Genomic DNA, 19,569 nt, shown 5'->3' on the forward strand with positions numbered 1-19,569 from the left:
GTTGAAATAATAATTATTTAATAAGAATATATGTCAAATAAATAATAAATATTACTTAGAATATGTAAAAAGAATTAAAACAAAAGAAAAAAATATTAAAAGAATTATGAACTGGAAGGAGTATAAATAAGTCAGAGTACAAAGAGTAGAAGTAAAGCGCAAGTTCGTTGCAAGGAATAGGTGAGAGAGGTTATAAATAAATACAAGTCCAAAAATTCAATCATTATATTCGGACAATAATAACATTCTAATTCAAGCCGAAAATACCGCATTTAAGTATTAAAATTTCGATAAACAAAACATGTTACTTTTTTTATCGACAAAACTTTTTTTTAAGAATAATCGATAAGATTTTGATACATTACGATAATCGTTTCTTCTTTGATTAAAAATTATACTTGTATTGTGTTAATAATATGCATTTATATTTAATAAAATATTTAGTTACAGATATTATTGAGATAAAATTTTAATTTTAATAAAAAAATAATATCAACAATACTTGTAAAATATTATATCTAAATCTTTTTATTTAATTTATACCTATAATAAGCGTCATTCTGAATATACTGATTAAGAAAAAAGTTACACTAACAAATAGATGAAAAAGTGTATGAAATTTAGGATTTATAATAAATTTTAATATAATTAATTGATTATTTTTTTATCATCGAATTTATAATGATGATAACAAAATTCAAATCTAAAAATTTGTGTATACTATCTCAACTCTTTAAGTCAATTCTAATGCTTCACAATTAACTGATTTCTTAATGTGTGAAATCAATTTTTTTTTCTTTTTGCTTATACAAGAAATGGGAGGAAGTATGTTGTTATTCTTTTGGATGAAAAGAGAAAATGATACAACACAATAACAATCTAAAAAAGATCATTAATTGTACAAAGAGAAAAATAATTTATATTATATGAAAAAGTTAAATCATAACACATATTTTATTTATGACTTTCTGGGGAGGGAGGTTACCATGGTATCAGTACTGAAAAGTTAGAAAGTTAGAAATTTAGAAATTAATTAATTGAATTGAAAAATAAAATTAGTTAGATCAACTAGTTGATTAATATAAAATAATATGTATTTAATAATGAGATCAAAAAATGTTGTGTAGAGAAATGATTTCTAAACTAAAAAGAATAAAAAAAATCAAGTAAATTAATGAGAATTAAAAAAAAGAATTTTTTTTTTAGAACTTATAAGTTATAGCACTACAACAAAATTTGTTATTAATGATAATTATTTATTGGCAATAATTTAATTGCTGCCATATATAAAAATATTAATGGCTAATATATAATAGCCACTAAAAATGTATTTATATTACACTAAATTTTACTATTAACGACAATTATTTATTAGAAAAAATTTAAGTCCCACATCGATTAGAGATAAGATAACTAAACAGTATATATGTGAGTAATAACTATCACCTTACAGGTTCATTTTATAGGGTTGACTCCTAATTTACTATTTTAAATTGGTATCAAATCACTCATTGTTACCAAGTTCAATAGTGTTATAAAACAATTAGAGAGAGCAACTTTCACCTTATAAATCTCACATCTCTTAAGAGACAAAACAATTAAAAAAAAATTAAAAAATATATAAATAAAAGACAACTCTCTCATCTTACAAATCCCACATCGAGTAGAGATAAAAAAGTATATTGTAATATCGTAATGTTTTTAGATAACAATATTCTCAACATTATTATTAAGTGTATTGAAATTTTTAGTTATAATAATATATATATATATATATATATATGTCGATATATATATATATAAAAGAGAATAAGTATAATATTTTCACTATATATATATATATATAATTTTATTATAACATTTTTAGTGAAATAAAATTATAAAATATTTATTCCTAATTATATAATTATTAGGATTTAATTAATAAAATAGAATCACCTAATATTTATAATTTTATTATTATTTTAAATCAAATTCTTGAATTTTAGTTAGTATAATTAAAATAAAATAAAAATAATACTAGTGATTTATTTTATAAAATCTTATGTTCAGTAAACTAAATATATATATATATATGTATATATATATATATATGTATATATATATATGTATATATATATATGTATATATATATATATGTATATATATATGTATATATATATATATATGTGTATGTATATATATATATATTATAAATATTACCTATTATAAATTTGCATGATGTTATAGACATATAAAATAAAATGGTTTAGTGGTTTAACTAGTTCTTTTTAAGAACTACATGTAGATAAGGAAATTACGGGGGTAAATATTTCCCCGTACAATAGTAGATAAGGAAATTACGCACTCACTTACGTAATTGAAATACAAACCACTCCTATAAATAGCGAACCTCAACGGAAATTGGAAAAAAACATTGTAACATTGTAACAGCGGTGAGAAAAGAGAGAAAGAAGAGAAAAGAGAAAGAGAGCGAAGTAAGAAAATTTCTTTTACTCAACTACTTCTTGATAAGTCTACATTCCAAGGTAAGGGGGAGGAGAACTTTATCTCTTTAAAATTTTATTTACTACTATGTTTATTTATTTATGTTATTTTCCATGTATATCTAGTGAGGTGTCCCTAACCTCATTTATTTGCTTAACTTATGATTATTTTTATCCATATTAATTATTAAGGTGTTCATATTTTATGTTGTTTAATTATTTTATAATGATTGTCATTTTTATTTATATCAGTACGTGGTATTCTTAATATATTCTTTCTACGTAAATATATTTATTGTAAATATATTTATAATCAACTATGATATAGTTGTGATATCTTGGACTCGTTTTGTTATTTCTTCACGTATTTGTGAAGATAAATATTGTTCTATGGCCATAGAAGATAAAATTTAAATTATTTGTAGCTGGAGGTTTGACCTTGGGGATTTAAATGAGTAAGAAATGAAGGTGAAATATCCTATTGGTTAAGGTGAAATATCCTTTTATTGGTTAATATTATGATAATTTTCATTTATCTTGACTAGTCACTACAAGTATAATTCAAATTTTAATGTTAATCATCATTAATATATTTTTAGTATTAATTATTGCTATGCATGTTATGTGATTATAAGTATTTATTTGAAAACTGATCTCTCCTTATGTTTCTTGTGTAATATAATCATAAAAATAATTAAATAAATAGAGATGGATGTTCCAGCGATCCCAGCTCCTTTTCCTTCAGTAATTTCTGCAATATTTTCTGGGACTACGTGGAGTGTTGATGCGGTAGCAAACGCAGTCACATTTAATGGAGTAGCAGTGTCGAGTTTTACCTTCTCTCCAAACGAAGAAGTCCCTACCGTGATCGACGGCCCCATAATAGTCACTACAAGAAAAATGTAAATTTCCGACGGAAAATTTCCGACGGATATGGATCTGTCGGAAATTTCCGACGGATTTATATTTCCGTTGGAAATTTCTGACAGAATTTTCTGTCGGAAATTTTCCGTCGGAAATTTCCGACAGAAATATAAATCCGTCGAAAATTTCCGATAGAAATTTTCCGACGGACAATTTCGTCGGAAATTTCCGACGGAAAAATAAATCCGTCGGAAATTTCTGCCGGAAAATTTCCGACGGAATTATTCCGTCGAAAATTTCCGACAGAATTTTCTGTCGGAAATTTCCGACGGAATTTTCCGTCGGAAATCTTATTTTTAATTTATTTTTAATTTCTTATTTTTAATTTATTATTTTTAATTTCTTATATATATTTGTAGTATTAAAAATTTTATATATCTTTTAAAGGTATAAATATATATTATAATTATTTATTACAAGTTTTTTATATCTACGATTAGTATTAAAGATGAAAATAAATTAGGTTATACTATATTTTATTATAATTTACTTGGTTTGAACTTAACTTTCTTTAAAAATATATATTTTAAGTGTGACTTATTTATCTATCATAGATAATTTTTAAATATTTGGGTACAACTACAATTATATAGACTTTTATTTTATAATAATTTAACACTATTAAAAATATAAAAATCTATATGTTAAATTTATAAAAATAAAGTTTAATTTATTTATGATATAAATCTGTTTTTAATATCTAATATATATTTTTAGATGATAATTTATTTTAAAATATATCTTATAATAACAATTCTAAATAGAATATAAATCTTATGATTTTTCTTATTTTGATTTTTTTAATCAATGTATACAATTTTACAATTTTGATTTTTTCAATCAACGTATACAATAAATAAAAAACACAAAAGAAAAACATGCATGCTACAAATTTTATTTTATCAAAAAATTATTTGTTTTAATATATTACATTATATATGTGAATATTAAGACATATATATATACATATATATATTATAATTAAACTTTTTTTAAAAATTAATTCATTATTAAGAAAATTTTTTTATCACATGAGAATTAATTTCCTTCAAAAATTTGACAGATATCAAATAAATAAACATTTTTTCTGAATCTATATATTTATTTTATTAGAATATAATTTTTATTTTTTAAAATATATTATTTTTTTAGATAAAAAATTATGTATATGTCAAATAGTAGTGAGGGCAAGTGCCTCACTATTCCAAACGTGCAGCTGTCGCTGTATATATATATGTATGTGTATATATATATATATATATATATATATATATATATATAATATAAGGGGTTATAATTATATCAGTGTAACTTTTACTAAGTATTATGCCGCTCTATAACTTTATATTAAATGTGAATTTTGTAAATCCAACCGTTAAATTGAAAGTTCATATCACTTTATACGTGTATATCAAGTTTTGTTAAAATTGAACAACAACTGGAAGATAATCCAAGTGTTCATATTTTAGTGTATTTTGAAATGAATATATTACATCAATTTTGTTTTATAAAAATGAAGTATCAAATCATCTTGGATTAATATAAAGTTTTGTATATATAATCTATAAGAGATATGAACTTTCAATCTAACAGTTGGATTTACCAAATTCACATTTAATATAAAGTTATTGAGCGGTGTAATACATTGTAAAAGTCGCATTTAATATATATATATATATATATATATATATATATATATATATATATATATATGAGGGGGGTTATAATTACAATGGTATAAATTTTACTAAGTGTTACACCGCTCAATAACTTTACATTAAATGTGAATTTTGTAAATTCAACCGTTAAATTGAAAATATTTTACTCTTAAATCATATATATATATAGACACACACACACACACACACACACACACACACACATATATATATATATATATATATATATATATATGTATACATGAGGGGAGCTATAATTACAATGGTATTAATTTTACTAAGTGTTACACCGCTCAATAACTTTATATTAAATGTGAATTTTGTAAATTTAACCGTTCAATTGAAAATCTTTTACTCTTAAATCATATATACAAAATGTTATATTAATCGAAGATGATTTTTTATAAAATAAAATTAAATCTGTCGAAAAATTTATATTTTTGATGAGAAAATTTTTGTAAGAAAAGTTATATTATTGATAGAATATTTCAGACAAATTTATATTTGTCGAAAATGTAAGAACTGGTTTTAAATTTGATATGAAAATATTATGATATAATTAGATAAGATTTTAAGTTAGTATTTTATTAATGGTTGATAATTAAAAAATAAAACATGGATAAATACATTATTTGAATTTTATATGTTTGATTTAAGATAACTTACAAAATAACTCTTGGTAAAGTTATTCCGCTCAATAACTCATGGTGTGTTGAATTTCATCGATCCAATTAATTGTTAAATTAAAAGTTATTAAATTTTACTAATAATTAATATAAAAAATTAATTAGTTTTGGAATAAATTATTTGCTAATTAACAATATAATTGAAATATTAATTATTTTAAATTATTTAACTAAAATCTTATTGACAATTTACTATATGATCTTAATATTTTTGTATAACTAATATCTGGTTTTAAATTTGATATGAAAATATTATATATAATTAGATAAGATTTTAAGTTAGTAATTTATTAATAGTTGATAATTAGAAAAAAAAATAAGGATAAATACATTTTTTTAATTTTATATGTTTGATTTAAGGTAAATAAATATATTAAATTAATTAATAATTTATTTAAAATATTAAAATTTAATTTATAAGTATGTAATAAATAAATATTTATAATTTTATAAATTATATTATCATTATAAATTATAAAATTAAATAATTTAAATTATAATTTTAAATAAAAGTAAGTAGATGTTAATTATAAAAGTAAGTACATATAAATAAAGAATAATTAAATATATTATTATTATTATTATTATTATTCGTAATATAAAATTATTATATATTATTATTATAGTACAAATATGAGATTGTATATTTGAGGATGACTTAAATGAATTAATTTGTACAAGTTATACTGACAACATACATAGACATTTCGGTAGCTTACTCATCAGAACTTCACAGTTAAGCGTGCTTGACCTGGAGTAGTACTGGGATGGGTGACCTTCTGGGAAGTCTCCCAGAAATTGCACAAGTAAGAATAAAACACGCTAAACAGTGAAATATTGTGAAATAGAACCCTTGAGAAGCCAAATATGAGAGTTGTTACATTAATAAATTTATTAAAATTAAAAAAAAATTATAATTTCCGACGGATTTTACCGTCAGAAAATTTGACAGCAATTTCCGACGGATTTTTCTGTCAGAAATTTTGACAGCAATTTCTGACGGATTTTTCCGTCGGAAATTTTGACAGCAATTTCCGACGGAATTTTCTGTCGGAAAATTCTGTCGGAAAAATTATTTTCGACGGGTTTTTTTTTCCGACGCCACTTTTTCCGACGGATTGAAATCCGTCGGAAATCCGTCGGAAAAAGCAAAATCCGTCGGAAATTTATCTATTTCCGTCGAAAATTTCCGTCGAAAATCAGCATTTTTCTTGTAGTGAGTCACTTTCTTTTTACCGCCCGCTAACCATGTGAACCCAATTGTAAACTTGTTTCAACCACCCATGTAAATATTATATTAGAAATAGAAAAAGAAACTATATTATGTAAATAGGCACGTATTGTAAATATTTCCAAAAATATGTAATATATATGTAAAAGTAAGCAACTACGCACGTAGTGGTAAATATTTATGGTACGATATGATATATAAATGTGTTTTCTAGCTAGAAATATTATTTATATATATATATATACGTATATTATCGAGATACGACTAAACGTTACATATATAAGTTATGAATTTAGAAAATGAAATTATAGGAATAAATTATTTAAAGTAAAAGAGACAATTGAAAAAAATAACTTTTAATAGCCTTTAAAATGGCTACTAGAATTGCCACAAAAAAAATAAGTTTTTTTCAATAATTTTGTAGATCTTTACCGGCATTTTATATAAATGCCGCTAATAGTATTAGCGACACTGGATACACCAGCCATTATTTAAATGCTGGTAAAAAAATAATGGTCATTTATATAGCCACTAAATAATAAATTAATTGCCACAAAAAAATAATTTTGGTGTAGTGTAGGGTCTAGTTATTTGAATAAATTTTTTCATAAATACTTTTAGAAGGAAAAATAGGAAAAAAAATTAATATAAACTTCTCTATAAACTTAAACTAGTTAATACATATGTTAAAAATAAAATTTTAAAAAAGATAATAAGAGAAAGTTTCTACCATGACTAATTCCCATCAAAGATTATAAATGTATATAATAAATAAATAAATAAATAAAATATTCCCCAACTAATATAGTTTATTCCATATATTAACACTTAATTTTTTTTTGTTTTAAAATTAATCCCCTACATATTGTGAGACTTTTATATGATACTTATTGTTACTTATAACGTAGGGGATATTTAGGGGGTGTATTGGATTAGGATTTTAAAAGACTTTTTTAGTTAAAAAAAATCCAGCGGATTTTAAAAGACTTTGCAGGATTTTCATGACTTTTAAGATTTTGCAGGATTCTACAAAACTTAAAATCAGGATTTTAATGGATTTTACAAGACTTTTAAATCAGGATTTTAATGAATTTTGTGGAATTTTGTGGAATTTTGACATTTGATAAGATTTAAAAAAAAATCATACATTCAAATTTAAAAAGAGTCAAAGATAAAAATAATAAAAAAAACAATAATGTCTAGATAAATAATAATAATAATTCTCCATAATATCCTATCTTCTTTTTATAGCATCCACTATCAATTGTAACAATTCATTGGAATCCTCCTTGGTTCAAGTTTCATAGTTTTCTTTCTTTTTTCTTTTTTCTTTATTATTTCCTTGCGAATCTCCAATTTGAATTACTAAAACAATATATGTTGAAAACTAGTTATATAAATAATAATCAGTATATTCGATACTGAGAAAATATTTAGATATATGATTTTTTTTATATAAACGGAATTATTTAGATATAGAGAATATATATATATATATATATATATATATATATATTATTTTAGTTATATATTATATGATAATTTTTAACGATATTTATAAATGTAAATTATTCTAACAAATATTTTAACAATATTTTCTTTTTTAAAAAATAAGCTAATGAAAGCATAAATCTTAAACCCTAAAAAATTAGATACTGCAATGTCTTATGTTAATTTTTTTTAAATATAAAAAAATCTTAATTTTATAATATAAAAATAAAAAGAAAAATTCATAGTAAAAAAAATAAAATAATTGTTAAGTCATAAAAGGAGGAGGGATAAGAGTAACAAATTCAAGGGAATGAGAGAGTTCGCAGTTTTTATGCTGAGAGAGTTCTTCCCCCCAACTAAGATCCATTTTCATCTCATTCTACTCACAGAAGCCCTAACAAATTCATCTTATATATATATATATATATATATATATATATATATATATATATATATATATATATATATATATATATATATATATATATATATATATTGTAGAGATTATGATATCAATTTTATCTTTCACCTTTTTCTTTTCTTGACGTGTGTTATAAAAAAAATTACCACTTAAAAGTTGAAATTTCAAGCATTTTTTTGTGTTATATAAAGGAACAAATTCAACTACATAGAATAAAATAAAGCAAGTCAATTAAAAAGAACGAACATAAAAGTAGAGCAAGTCAATGACACTATTATTTACATATATATTAGAGTTTCACAAAATAAGGGAATGAGATAAGAACAGTACTACAATATTATATATGAGCAATGAATAATAGTGTAGTATTATTAGTAGCGAAAAAATGGAGAAGACAGGAGAATTGAAAAAAAAAGATGAAAAACTCACTTGAAAATTCTTGAAACACTTGAAAAATCACTTCAAACAATCCTTCAAAATCCGATGGGTTTGGATGGGATTATTTTATGAATCTGGTATTTATAGATAACACTAAAAAGTCCTTCAAAATCCCTCTCACACAACAATCCTTTAAAATCCTTATATTTTTGAATACCAATGGATTGTTTTTAAGTTGTAAAAAATCTCAAATGAATACTAGTGGATTTTAATGGACTCTTTAAAAAATCTTGAAAATCCAGATTCAATACCACTGGATTGTTTTTAAGTGACATAAAATCCTGATTGAATACAATGGACTTTTTTACTCAAAAAAAATCTTTTAAAATCCTACGAAATCCTAAACCAATATACCCTCCTTAATTTCAATTCTTCGACATAATGAGTTGAACTGATGATTAAATACTCTATTTATATATTATAAAAATATTTTATTTAACAGATAATCTTGTATTAAATTTTTATTGTGTGTAAAAATCTTTTAAGTCAACATCAGTCAAATTATTGTAAGTAAGATCAGTCTTTAATTCAATACCTCTAATATCGCCTCAAGTAAAAAAAATAAAAAATCATTCATTCATATATGATTACATATTTCTTGGGGTATAAGATTCCTTCCCCCACCTTGGATAGAAAAAGCACGAGTCGAACCATAATAATTAAAACAAAATAATATTATTTAACTTGTAAATGAATAGAGAAGACAAATAGAAAAACTAAGGTTATATTATTGATATAATAAGATCGTTACAAGGTGATGATACAAAGAAAGGGACAACATATATATAGATTTATAAGTTATTTAAAATTCACAACTGATCTATAAGTCTGACCAGGGGTCCACCCCACAGGGATGACATTGTTTGCCACAACACTTTGGCCAGATGAAAAAGTGGTTAACCTAATGGAAAATGGTGCTTTAAGTGGTGAACCATTGTTGAGTTTCCAAACAGCACCCCATGATCTTTGCATGGAGTACCATGAAGCTGAAGATGCTTCACTCAGTTCAACTTTGTCAATCTCACCATCCCCATCCTCGTATTCAACCACCATTGCAAAATATTGTTGGTTGGATCCAGGGTCCACTCGAAAAGCTATTTTCACACCGGGAAAGTTGCATTCAACTCTGCAAAAATTAAATAATTAAACCCATCTCCCATTGTTTATTATTGTTAATAAAATGATTAAATGAATGTCAAAATCAAATAGATTAATAACGGAAAGTCAAGAAGAAATATATAATAAATTTAATTTACTTGAGCACGTACAAGAGGATTAATTAACTAGGAGCTAAACAACACCGACACAACGCAAGAATGGAATGATAAAATATACACATCATATAAAGATACATATTTTTTTGTGTTTGAAAGTATCATATTTTTGTTTTACTATATGTAAACATTTTATTTATTTGAAGTTTTTAACAATTACATATTTTAGTAACTCCTCTAACTTAAGAGAAAAAATTAACAGTTAATATTATAATTAATTTTAAATTTTATTATGTAAGAATTTAAGTTGATTTTGTAATTAATAATTGCAAGTGCACATTATTCTCTAAAATAATACACTCCCCACTTAAGAATAGTCAAAAAAAAAATTAGTCTTTTATGACATCAATTTTGTAAATGCAAGGATTGAAAATATTTTTTTTTATATAAAAATATAAAATTCGTGATATTTTTGGGAATTAAAACCGCATTTAAAGTTTTAAACTATTTTAAATACATGAGACAAAAGCATGACGGTAGCAATAAATGAAAACAAATAAAAATAAAATATAAAATTTAAATTATAAGAATAATAATATGAACCATTGTAAGATGTAAAATGCTACAATTTACTTGTCAATTATAATTGTGATATTTTCGGTTAAAGAAGCATTGTTAGTGCTTAGTTGAGTAAAATTTTAGAATTCACCTTCTGAATTGAATGGTTATTTTCCCAGCCCCACGTAGCTTCTCTGCTTGGCCTGAAACTGCCATGGCACCAAAAGCAGTGCCACTCAAATCAAAATGATATTGACCATCACATCCAGGACACTCATCAGTTATCACTACACTTACAGGGTTGCCTGAGCATCCATAATTCCCTGTGCACTTCACCTGAAATTGTTACAAATTGGAAATTAATTAATATATCTTCATTTTCTTTTTTCACTTGAATGCATGCAGTATATACCTAGACATAAGAGGAGTACTGCCCCCAAACATTTTAGAATATTTCTTCTAACATATTATTTGTTAAAAGTTACAAGTGACACTTGTTAAATAAGAAACGGAATTTAAAAGATGTGTGATTTTTAATCAATTTTAATCAATAAAAAAGATTATATTTAAATAATGTGTTAATTACATTATGAAAATAATATATTGCCCCAGAAGTTGTCTACATGACACATATAATTGAGTTTTATTAGTTTTTGTAAATTAAATTTTTTTATTTTAATATGACCATAAAACATGGTAATCATAAATCATGTAGCAATTCTTGTTCGAGAGTACTCTTAAATTGTGGGTTAAAAAATTAGTTCAATTACAAAATAATTTATAAGATAAGGATTGATTCTAACTTGTATATTTTTTAATTGTCTTATTTTTAATAAATATAAAATTTGAATTTTTCTTAATATATATACTTCCTCACATCTAATATTACTATTAAATTTAATACGTAAATAAATGATAATAACTTTTTTTTAATGATTTAAGATAGATAAAATTTTAATTTTTTTTCAATATATCTACTCATGGCTAATATTATTAAGCTTGATCCGTGTATCAATGGTGAGTGACTCTCTTAAAGTGGATGTAAATAATTATTATATCATGTTAGAATGTAAGTTATTAATCTAACTCAACCCTACAAAAGTGTCTTATAAGTACATTATTGTAACATTTTTATCAATATATAATTAGAAATCATAAACATATATATTTGAGACAAAACTTAGATAGAGTTCCTCAAATGTAATTGGTGTTCTTTAATCATAATTGGAATTTTACCTCAACAGTATACATAAATGTATACTAATGAAATTTGCATTAAATGCACTTATATAATTCTGATATAAAACTCCAACAATAAATGAAAAATAATATCAATTAAACCTAAATAATTAATTGTAACTAAATTTTGTCCAAATATTTAGTTACATATGTTGATGGTCAATTAATTAGCACCTCATAACAAGAACCACAGCCTTTGCCTGATTCATACAAAAGAGAGCCTCCCGCAGATATCAATGATGAGAATGGAGGTACCCCAACAACACTGCCATAACCACAAGCACCACCTACAATATAATTAATTAACAAACATAAAATTACTGAAATTTTAATTTTCAAGCATAATTCGTGATTTATTTTCTTAGTTTGTGCGAAGAATAAAATTTCATGTGACTAAATTTTTCTGATATACCTTCACTTCCATCACCATTGGGGGCTCCATACCAAGTGGCCACAGCAGGTGACCAATTTGTTCCAACTGAGGAATATGAATCAAATGAAGCATTAACGATCTTTTTGGTCTTGAAACAAGAGGAAGGGACCACGAGGAGTATTGAAAGTGTTGCTACAAGAGTGAGTAAATGAGAGAATACACGTTGAAGTGTAGGAGCCATATTATCACAGAACCACTGAGATGTTATATTAGTTCCCTAGGTAGTAGATATGTGATATATGTGTGAGAAATATGCCATGGAAAATATGGTATTTATAGAGGAGCATACGAGGTAAGTCAACGCCAAACAAGTGGAAATATTAGCATGATAATTTAGAAGATTATGTTATATATTCTTAATTCATGAGAGAGAATGTTGTCTCACTTTTTTTCAAGAACAAGACAAATGCGATGTTTGAATTTGAGATATGAGATGAGATGTACATTTTCCTCACGTATTCATCATCTCATAAAGATACGCTCCCTAGCTAATAGCTTAATTGTCGTGTATTGCTTTTATATATAACGTACAAAAATATGTGTCTCCGTGAATTGGTTTTATAAATAATGTATACAGAAGATACTTTTTTTATAATCAATTTTGGTTTTTACTTTCAATTGGATCCTTATATCCTTTAATTTCCGAGGAAAAATAAGAAAATCAAAAGTTTTTTTTTCTCACAGACTAAATTTTCTCACACTCTTTCAAAAAAATATCTACTTTCCCATAATCTATCAATAACTACCCACTTCATTATTTATTTTTTATTTTAATTTTTAAAAAAAATTAAGAAGCATCAAGTGTTGTTTCCCTACTAATAAATAATAATAAAAAATATATGTATATATATATGATAATTGATGATTATTAAAAATATAGGGATAATTACTTATGAAGTGAGAGAAGTTTAAAAAATGGAATTTATGAATAGGTTATAAGTGATTATAGAAAAAAAAATGATCAAAAAATGTATACACAGAAAAGGTCTATCACTTTTATGATTTTTAATATATATATATATATATATATATATATATATATATATATATATATATATATATATTGATTAGGAAAAAGACTTGCCTCCGTACACGTCAACGAAGATTATGATTAGATTATATGTTACCTATTAACTGGTAATTAGCCTAAAATCTGGCCGGGACAATAACCTTTCCTTGTTTATGATGGATATATAATATAAGAAGAAATGATATTATGGAAGAGTTATTTATATTTGTAACACCCGGAATTTCTATTATAGCAATATTAATTATTGTCTATTTTTATATATTTATGAAGATTATTTTTATAAGTTATTTTGGTTAATTAAAAGGGATTTTTATAAAATATTTGTAAAGGTTTTTGATAATTTAAAATTATTTGTGAAAGTTTTATAAAATTCTATTTTTTTTACGCCGGAACGGGCTGCTCCAAATGTGGAACGGGCCGTTCCAAACAATGGAAATAAACTGTTTTTGAGGAAGCAGAACGGGTCGTTCCAAATGTGCAAAATGGCCTATTTGGGTTTTTCCAGAACGGGCCGTTCCTAAAGTAAAACGGGCCGTTCCAGAGTAATAAAAATGCCTAAAAATTTAAGTTGGAAACGGGTCGTTCTCATTATGGTCAATATGTGTAAAAATGAACTCCAGAACAGGTCGTTCTGTTTTTTGAAAACGGGTCGTTCCAATTTTGGAACGGGCCGTTCCATTTGAAAAATTTGCATATATTCGAAGGATCCAGAACGGGCCGTTCCGAAATCAATATAGGCCGTTCCGGGTGCGCCAGGATGCCTATAAATAGGGGCAAGGGGGGTGAAAACTTTATACTGAGTGAGAAGGTGAAATCTTAGAGAGAGAAAGAGGAGAGAGAGAGAGAGAGAAAGAAAGAAAGAAAGAAAGAAAGAAAGAAAGAGAGGGAAGGAAAGAGGGAATCCAGAGGAGGAGGCCCTGCCCAAGTTTCAACTCCGCTTGTCCAGGTAAGGGGGGAGTGAGAAACCTCGCTCGGGGGTGTGGGGATAATTGTTGGATAGTTTGTTTGTCAGATTGGCCCCCAATCCCTTGCCGTTGTTCTGTCTTATTTTCTGTTTGCTCTACTTTATTTCTTGTTGGAAATAATAAATGATTATGTAATCTCAATCCCTTGCCGTTGTTCTGTCTGATTTTATATTTGCTCTACTTTATTTCTTGTTGGAAATAATAAATGATTATGTCATTAACGTTAAAAATGAATAAGTTTTAATATGAATAAGAATGCCCTTTTTGAATTCCTATGCGAACCGTATGAGGAGTATTTATGACATGATCATGGACAAATGACATGAGACCTAAGAATGGACTATTGAGACAAGTTATGATTGTGAGAACATGAAAAATGATGACATGATATACTTAATGAAATTCTGTAATAAGTTAAATGTTGAGTTAATGAATATAATGAATGTGTGACATGCATCATATGCATATGTTACTCCAGGTGTGCCGTTGAGGCCGCATACCAGTGATGCTAACAAGGTGTACCTTAGGGTCACCGACAGTTGTGATATGCTAACAAGGTGTACCTTAGGGTCACCGACAGTTGTGATATGCTAACAAGGTGTACCTTAGGGTCACCAACAGTTGTGATATGCTAATAAGGTGTACCTTAGGGTCACCGACAGTTGTGATATGCTAACCAGGTGTACCTTAGGGTCACCGACAGTTGTAACATGCTAACAAGGTGTACCTTAGGGTCACCGACAGTTGTAACCAGGTGTGTCTTAGGGTCACCAGTGATGAATTGTGAAACTTCCTTATGGCGCCACATGCATGCATTTATGAGTCGAGTCCATGACATCATAGCATGATAAATGAATATATATGTGATATTGATTATTTATGTGTATTTTTTACATGTGACTTATATATGTTGTGTGTGTGTGTGTGTGTTATCTAACCTTTATTTCTTCACCTAAAACTGAGTGAGAAGTTTCTCACTCCCTTGTTGTTTTTTTGTATATGTTTAAATTATGTTGCAGGTGAACAACATCATGAAGATGTTGGTGATGAGGCTTAAGGCTTCAGTGGGACATGCTTTGATAGGATGTGACATCGGGCATAACTAGGCTTATTTTTGGGATGTTATTGTTTTAAAAGCTTTAATTTTCTCTTCTTTTGTAATTTTGAACGTTCTTGAGAAAAGACCAAAATGTACATCTTTGTCATATTATTTTATTACATTATTTGAAAGTTATAAATTAATTCCTAACTAGGAGGCACTGCCACCTTTACTGGAATTTGTAACGCCTAATAGTATTAATATTAACATCAATAATATATATATATATATATATATATATATATATATATAAAAGAATACATGTATGATAATACTATACATTATATCATATCATAAGTACTTATCATTACAATATTTTACAAAAACACGCGTAGTTGCGTTTTTTTTTTTCCTATATATGTAGTACAGATTATTGTAAGCCTATTTACACATCATATTTTTATTTTTCTACTTCTATACTAACTACATGGGTGGCTGGAACAAATTTACGATCGGGTTCACGTGATTAGCTAGAGGTAAGTAAAAAGTCACAACGATGGATCCATCTATCACCGTGGGAACTTCCTGGTATAGAGAAAAAGTGAACGACGACACTGCTACCCCGTTGAAAGTTACAGAGTTAGCGAGAGCATCGACGCTCCAGGTGGTTCCAGAGAAAACAGCAGATATGACTACAGGGAAAGGGGCAGGTATCGCTGGCACATCCATCTATATTTATTTAATTTTTACATTTTCAAAAAACAATAAACATAAGGAGTAAGAACATTTTTCAAAGAAATATTTATAATCATAAAGCATGCGTAACAATAGTTAATATTAAACAATATATGTAAAATTTGAATTACAATTGTAGAGACTAGTCAGGATAAATGAGCATTATAATATCAATCAGCGCAAGAATTTTTAATCATGATTTCTTACTCATTTAAATCCCCAAGGTCAAACCTCCAGCTACAAATAATTCAAACTTTATCTTCTATGGCCATAGAGCAATATTTATTTTTTTAAAACGAGTCAAATATATTTTAACAACATTATATTATAATCAATTTAAAAATAATAACGCTAAATAAATTTGAGAATTTATCATTATTTAATCTTTAATTAAATAACATATACGTAATTAAAATATATTAAGAGCACCAATTAATTAAATAATAATGATAATTATTACAGAATAAATAAAAAATATAAAATATGGACATATTAATAATTATTATGAATAACAATAAGCATAGAATAAACAAATAAATGAGGTTAGGGGCACCTCACTAGATAAAAATAACATAAATAAATAAATATAGGAGTATATATAAAAAAATTAAAGAGATAAAGTTCTCCTCCCCTACTTCTCTGTTCTCTTTCTTTCTCCTTATTTTTTTCTCTCTTTTCTTACGTTTCTCTCTTGCTCTGTATTACCATAAGTTTTGATATCTCCAATTTTTACCAAGTGAACCTATTTATAGCATTCCCGGTAATGATTACTCTCTTGCTCTGTATTACCATAAGTTTTGATATCTCCAATTTTTACCAAGTGAACCTATTTATAGCATTCCCGGTAATGATTACTTTCATATATACATAAATCTATTGCCACGTTCCTTTTCTTTTCCTTTTAATTATATGTATAAAAAAATATATGACCATGTAGGATTTGAACCCAGTACCATACACTTGAAGTCCCTAAGCACAAGGAGTGAAACCACTAAACCATTTTATTTTATATTTCTATAACATCATGTAAATTCATAATAAGTTATTTCTCATGAACAATATTTATAATGTAATTAGTTAGTATATATATATATATATATATATATATATATATATATATATGTATATATATATATATTTATTAATTTTAATAAACATCAAATAAAACATTATTTATTTATACTAATTAATTTAATTATTTATTTAATATATATGTAATTATATTAAATAGTTTGTTATAATATTATAAATATCTATAATATCATTGAATATATATATATTTATATATATTTAATAATTAAAATATTATTCTAAAAATATGAATTATAACTAATTTTAAAAATAATAATACAACCATCTTATTTATTTTAAATAAGGTAATTGAAATTTAAAAGAAGTATTATTTTAAGAATATATATATATATATATATATATATATAATATTAATAATTTTGTATCACAAATTTAGAATATTACAGAATTAATATATATTTTTCTTTATATAATTTCTTGAATTTTGATACTTACATGTTGGTTTTTTTTTTAAATGATTTATGAGTTACGAATGTGAATCTTCTACCTTATGATATTTGAGACAATTGTTTTATACTTGAAAGATGGTACCAAACTATGAAAGGTTTTATTTACTCAAAAGGAAAAAGAAACAATATTTTGTTTACATTTATTGTGTATTAATGTTGGGGTAGAGGGTGTCACATTTAGTGGTATCAGAGCAGGTCGATCTAATCGACCGTGAGTTATGTACTTATCTTGATTCTGTTGTGTACTCTGATAGTGTTTTGTTTGTTGTATACTTTGATGATGCTTTGCTATGATAATGATGATGATGATGTTCTCCTTGTGCTGATATTGTAGAGTTGGATATTGTTAAGTTATTTTGTAATTAAAGGAATAATAATCATGATAGTGTTAGCTAATACCATTATGACCGCTCTTCTTCATTCTTATATATTGCTTATTTATTTGATACTTCTTGCTTATGTAAGAAGTAGTGGCTGAGTGGTATCGCTTGTGTTGCAAGCATATGTGCGAGTAGCAGACGAGATATTGTGCCAATATTGTAGAGGCTATTGAGGCCTTAGATTTGGGTAAGACATTGATTTTTTTTTCTAGTGTATTAAGAGTTTACGATTGGTGAAATTTTTGAAAGCTATAGTTGTAGCGATTGAATTCAAGGATGATGTATGTTGAGAATTGGAGTTTTGGTATTCTTAAGGAGAGATTGAAGTGTTGATGATTTCTGGAGTTTGATGGTTGCATGTGAATTTTATTTTCTAAAGTCTTTTGTATTAAAGATGTGAGTTGTTTTGATTTGGGATTGTAGTAAAAAGCTTTGATATGAATTTGAGCTGGAAAGGAGTAAGTTTGTAAGGATTAAGATATTTTGTGGCCTAGATGTTGATGCGTTAGTGTGTAGGGGATGTTTGCACTCCCGTTATAACTACTTTGGTGATCAAAGGTCTAGTTGTAAGCATTGAATATATTTGTGGTGATTTTTGAATTTTTAGCTAAGAAGATGATCCTTTTGAAATCTCATGTCTCCCTAAGAGTTGTAGCTTATTCACTTAGTTTTCTTTGGTGATAGGTTGAGATCACGTGGATGAGTAGAACTCTCTATGTGTTGTTTTCTTTGATAGTTGTTGAAAGGAGAAGTTAGGTTGTATAATAATGTTTTTGGGTTAGTAGGCAATGCAAGGATAAGAATTGACTTTGTTAAGATGTTTCGGGGTGTTTTCATGTGGATTGAGAGGTTGTTTAAGTTTGTATGATGCTATGTGGTAAAGGTTGTTCATGTACATGCTTATGGATGGTATATATGAAGGTTTATAGTAGGCATTCTAATATGACTTGATATGCATGTATGTTGATATGTGGATAGATGACTTTAGAGATCAATTAATAAAGGTTGTGTGTTTAATGAGATTGACCTTAGGATGTGATATCATCATATTAGAGTTAAGGGTGAGGATATATTCAAGA

At 25.8% G+C, this 19,569-nt stretch overlaps 1 protein-coding gene across 1 annotated transcript; it reads right to left on the reverse strand.

The window, feature by feature from the left end:
• Window positions 1-10,070: 10,070 nt before the first annotated feature.
• On the reverse strand, window positions 10,071-13,054 carry LOC109805305 (expansin-B15). The gene is made up of 4 exons (XM_020367339.2): window positions 12,780-13,054; window positions 12,542-12,654; window positions 11,280-11,464; window positions 10,071-10,482 (listed from the first exon to the last, which is right to left on the reverse strand). Exons 1-4 carry the CDS (start codon window positions 12,979-12,981, stop codon window positions 10,155-10,157), a joined length of 828 nt encoding a protein of 275 aa, XP_020222928.1. The 5' UTR covers window positions 12,982-13,054; the 3' UTR covers window positions 10,071-10,154.
• Between the last annotated feature and the right edge of the window lie 6,515 nt (window positions 13,055-19,569).

This window comes from Cajanus cajan, chromosome 7, assembly GCF_000230855.2.
Source record: "Cajanus cajan strain Asha chromosome 7, NIPB_CcT2T_4, whole genome shotgun sequence".
NCBI classification, from domain to species: Eukaryota; Viridiplantae; Streptophyta; class Magnoliopsida; order Fabales; family Fabaceae; genus Cajanus; species Cajanus cajan.

Coding starts and splice junctions, on each gene's coding strand:
- LOC109805305 (XM_020367339.2), bottom strand. CDS start 12,981: ATGGCTCCTACACTTCAACGTGTATTCTCTCATTTACTCACTCTTGTA. Junction 12,655..12,779: donor CAATGGTGATGGAAGTGAAG/GTATATCAGAAA, acceptor ATTATATTGTAG/GTGGTGCTTGTGGTTATGGC. Junction 10,483..11,279: donor ATAACCATTCAATTCAGAAG/GTGAATTCTAAA, acceptor TAATTTTTGCAG/AGTTGAATGCAACTTTCCCG.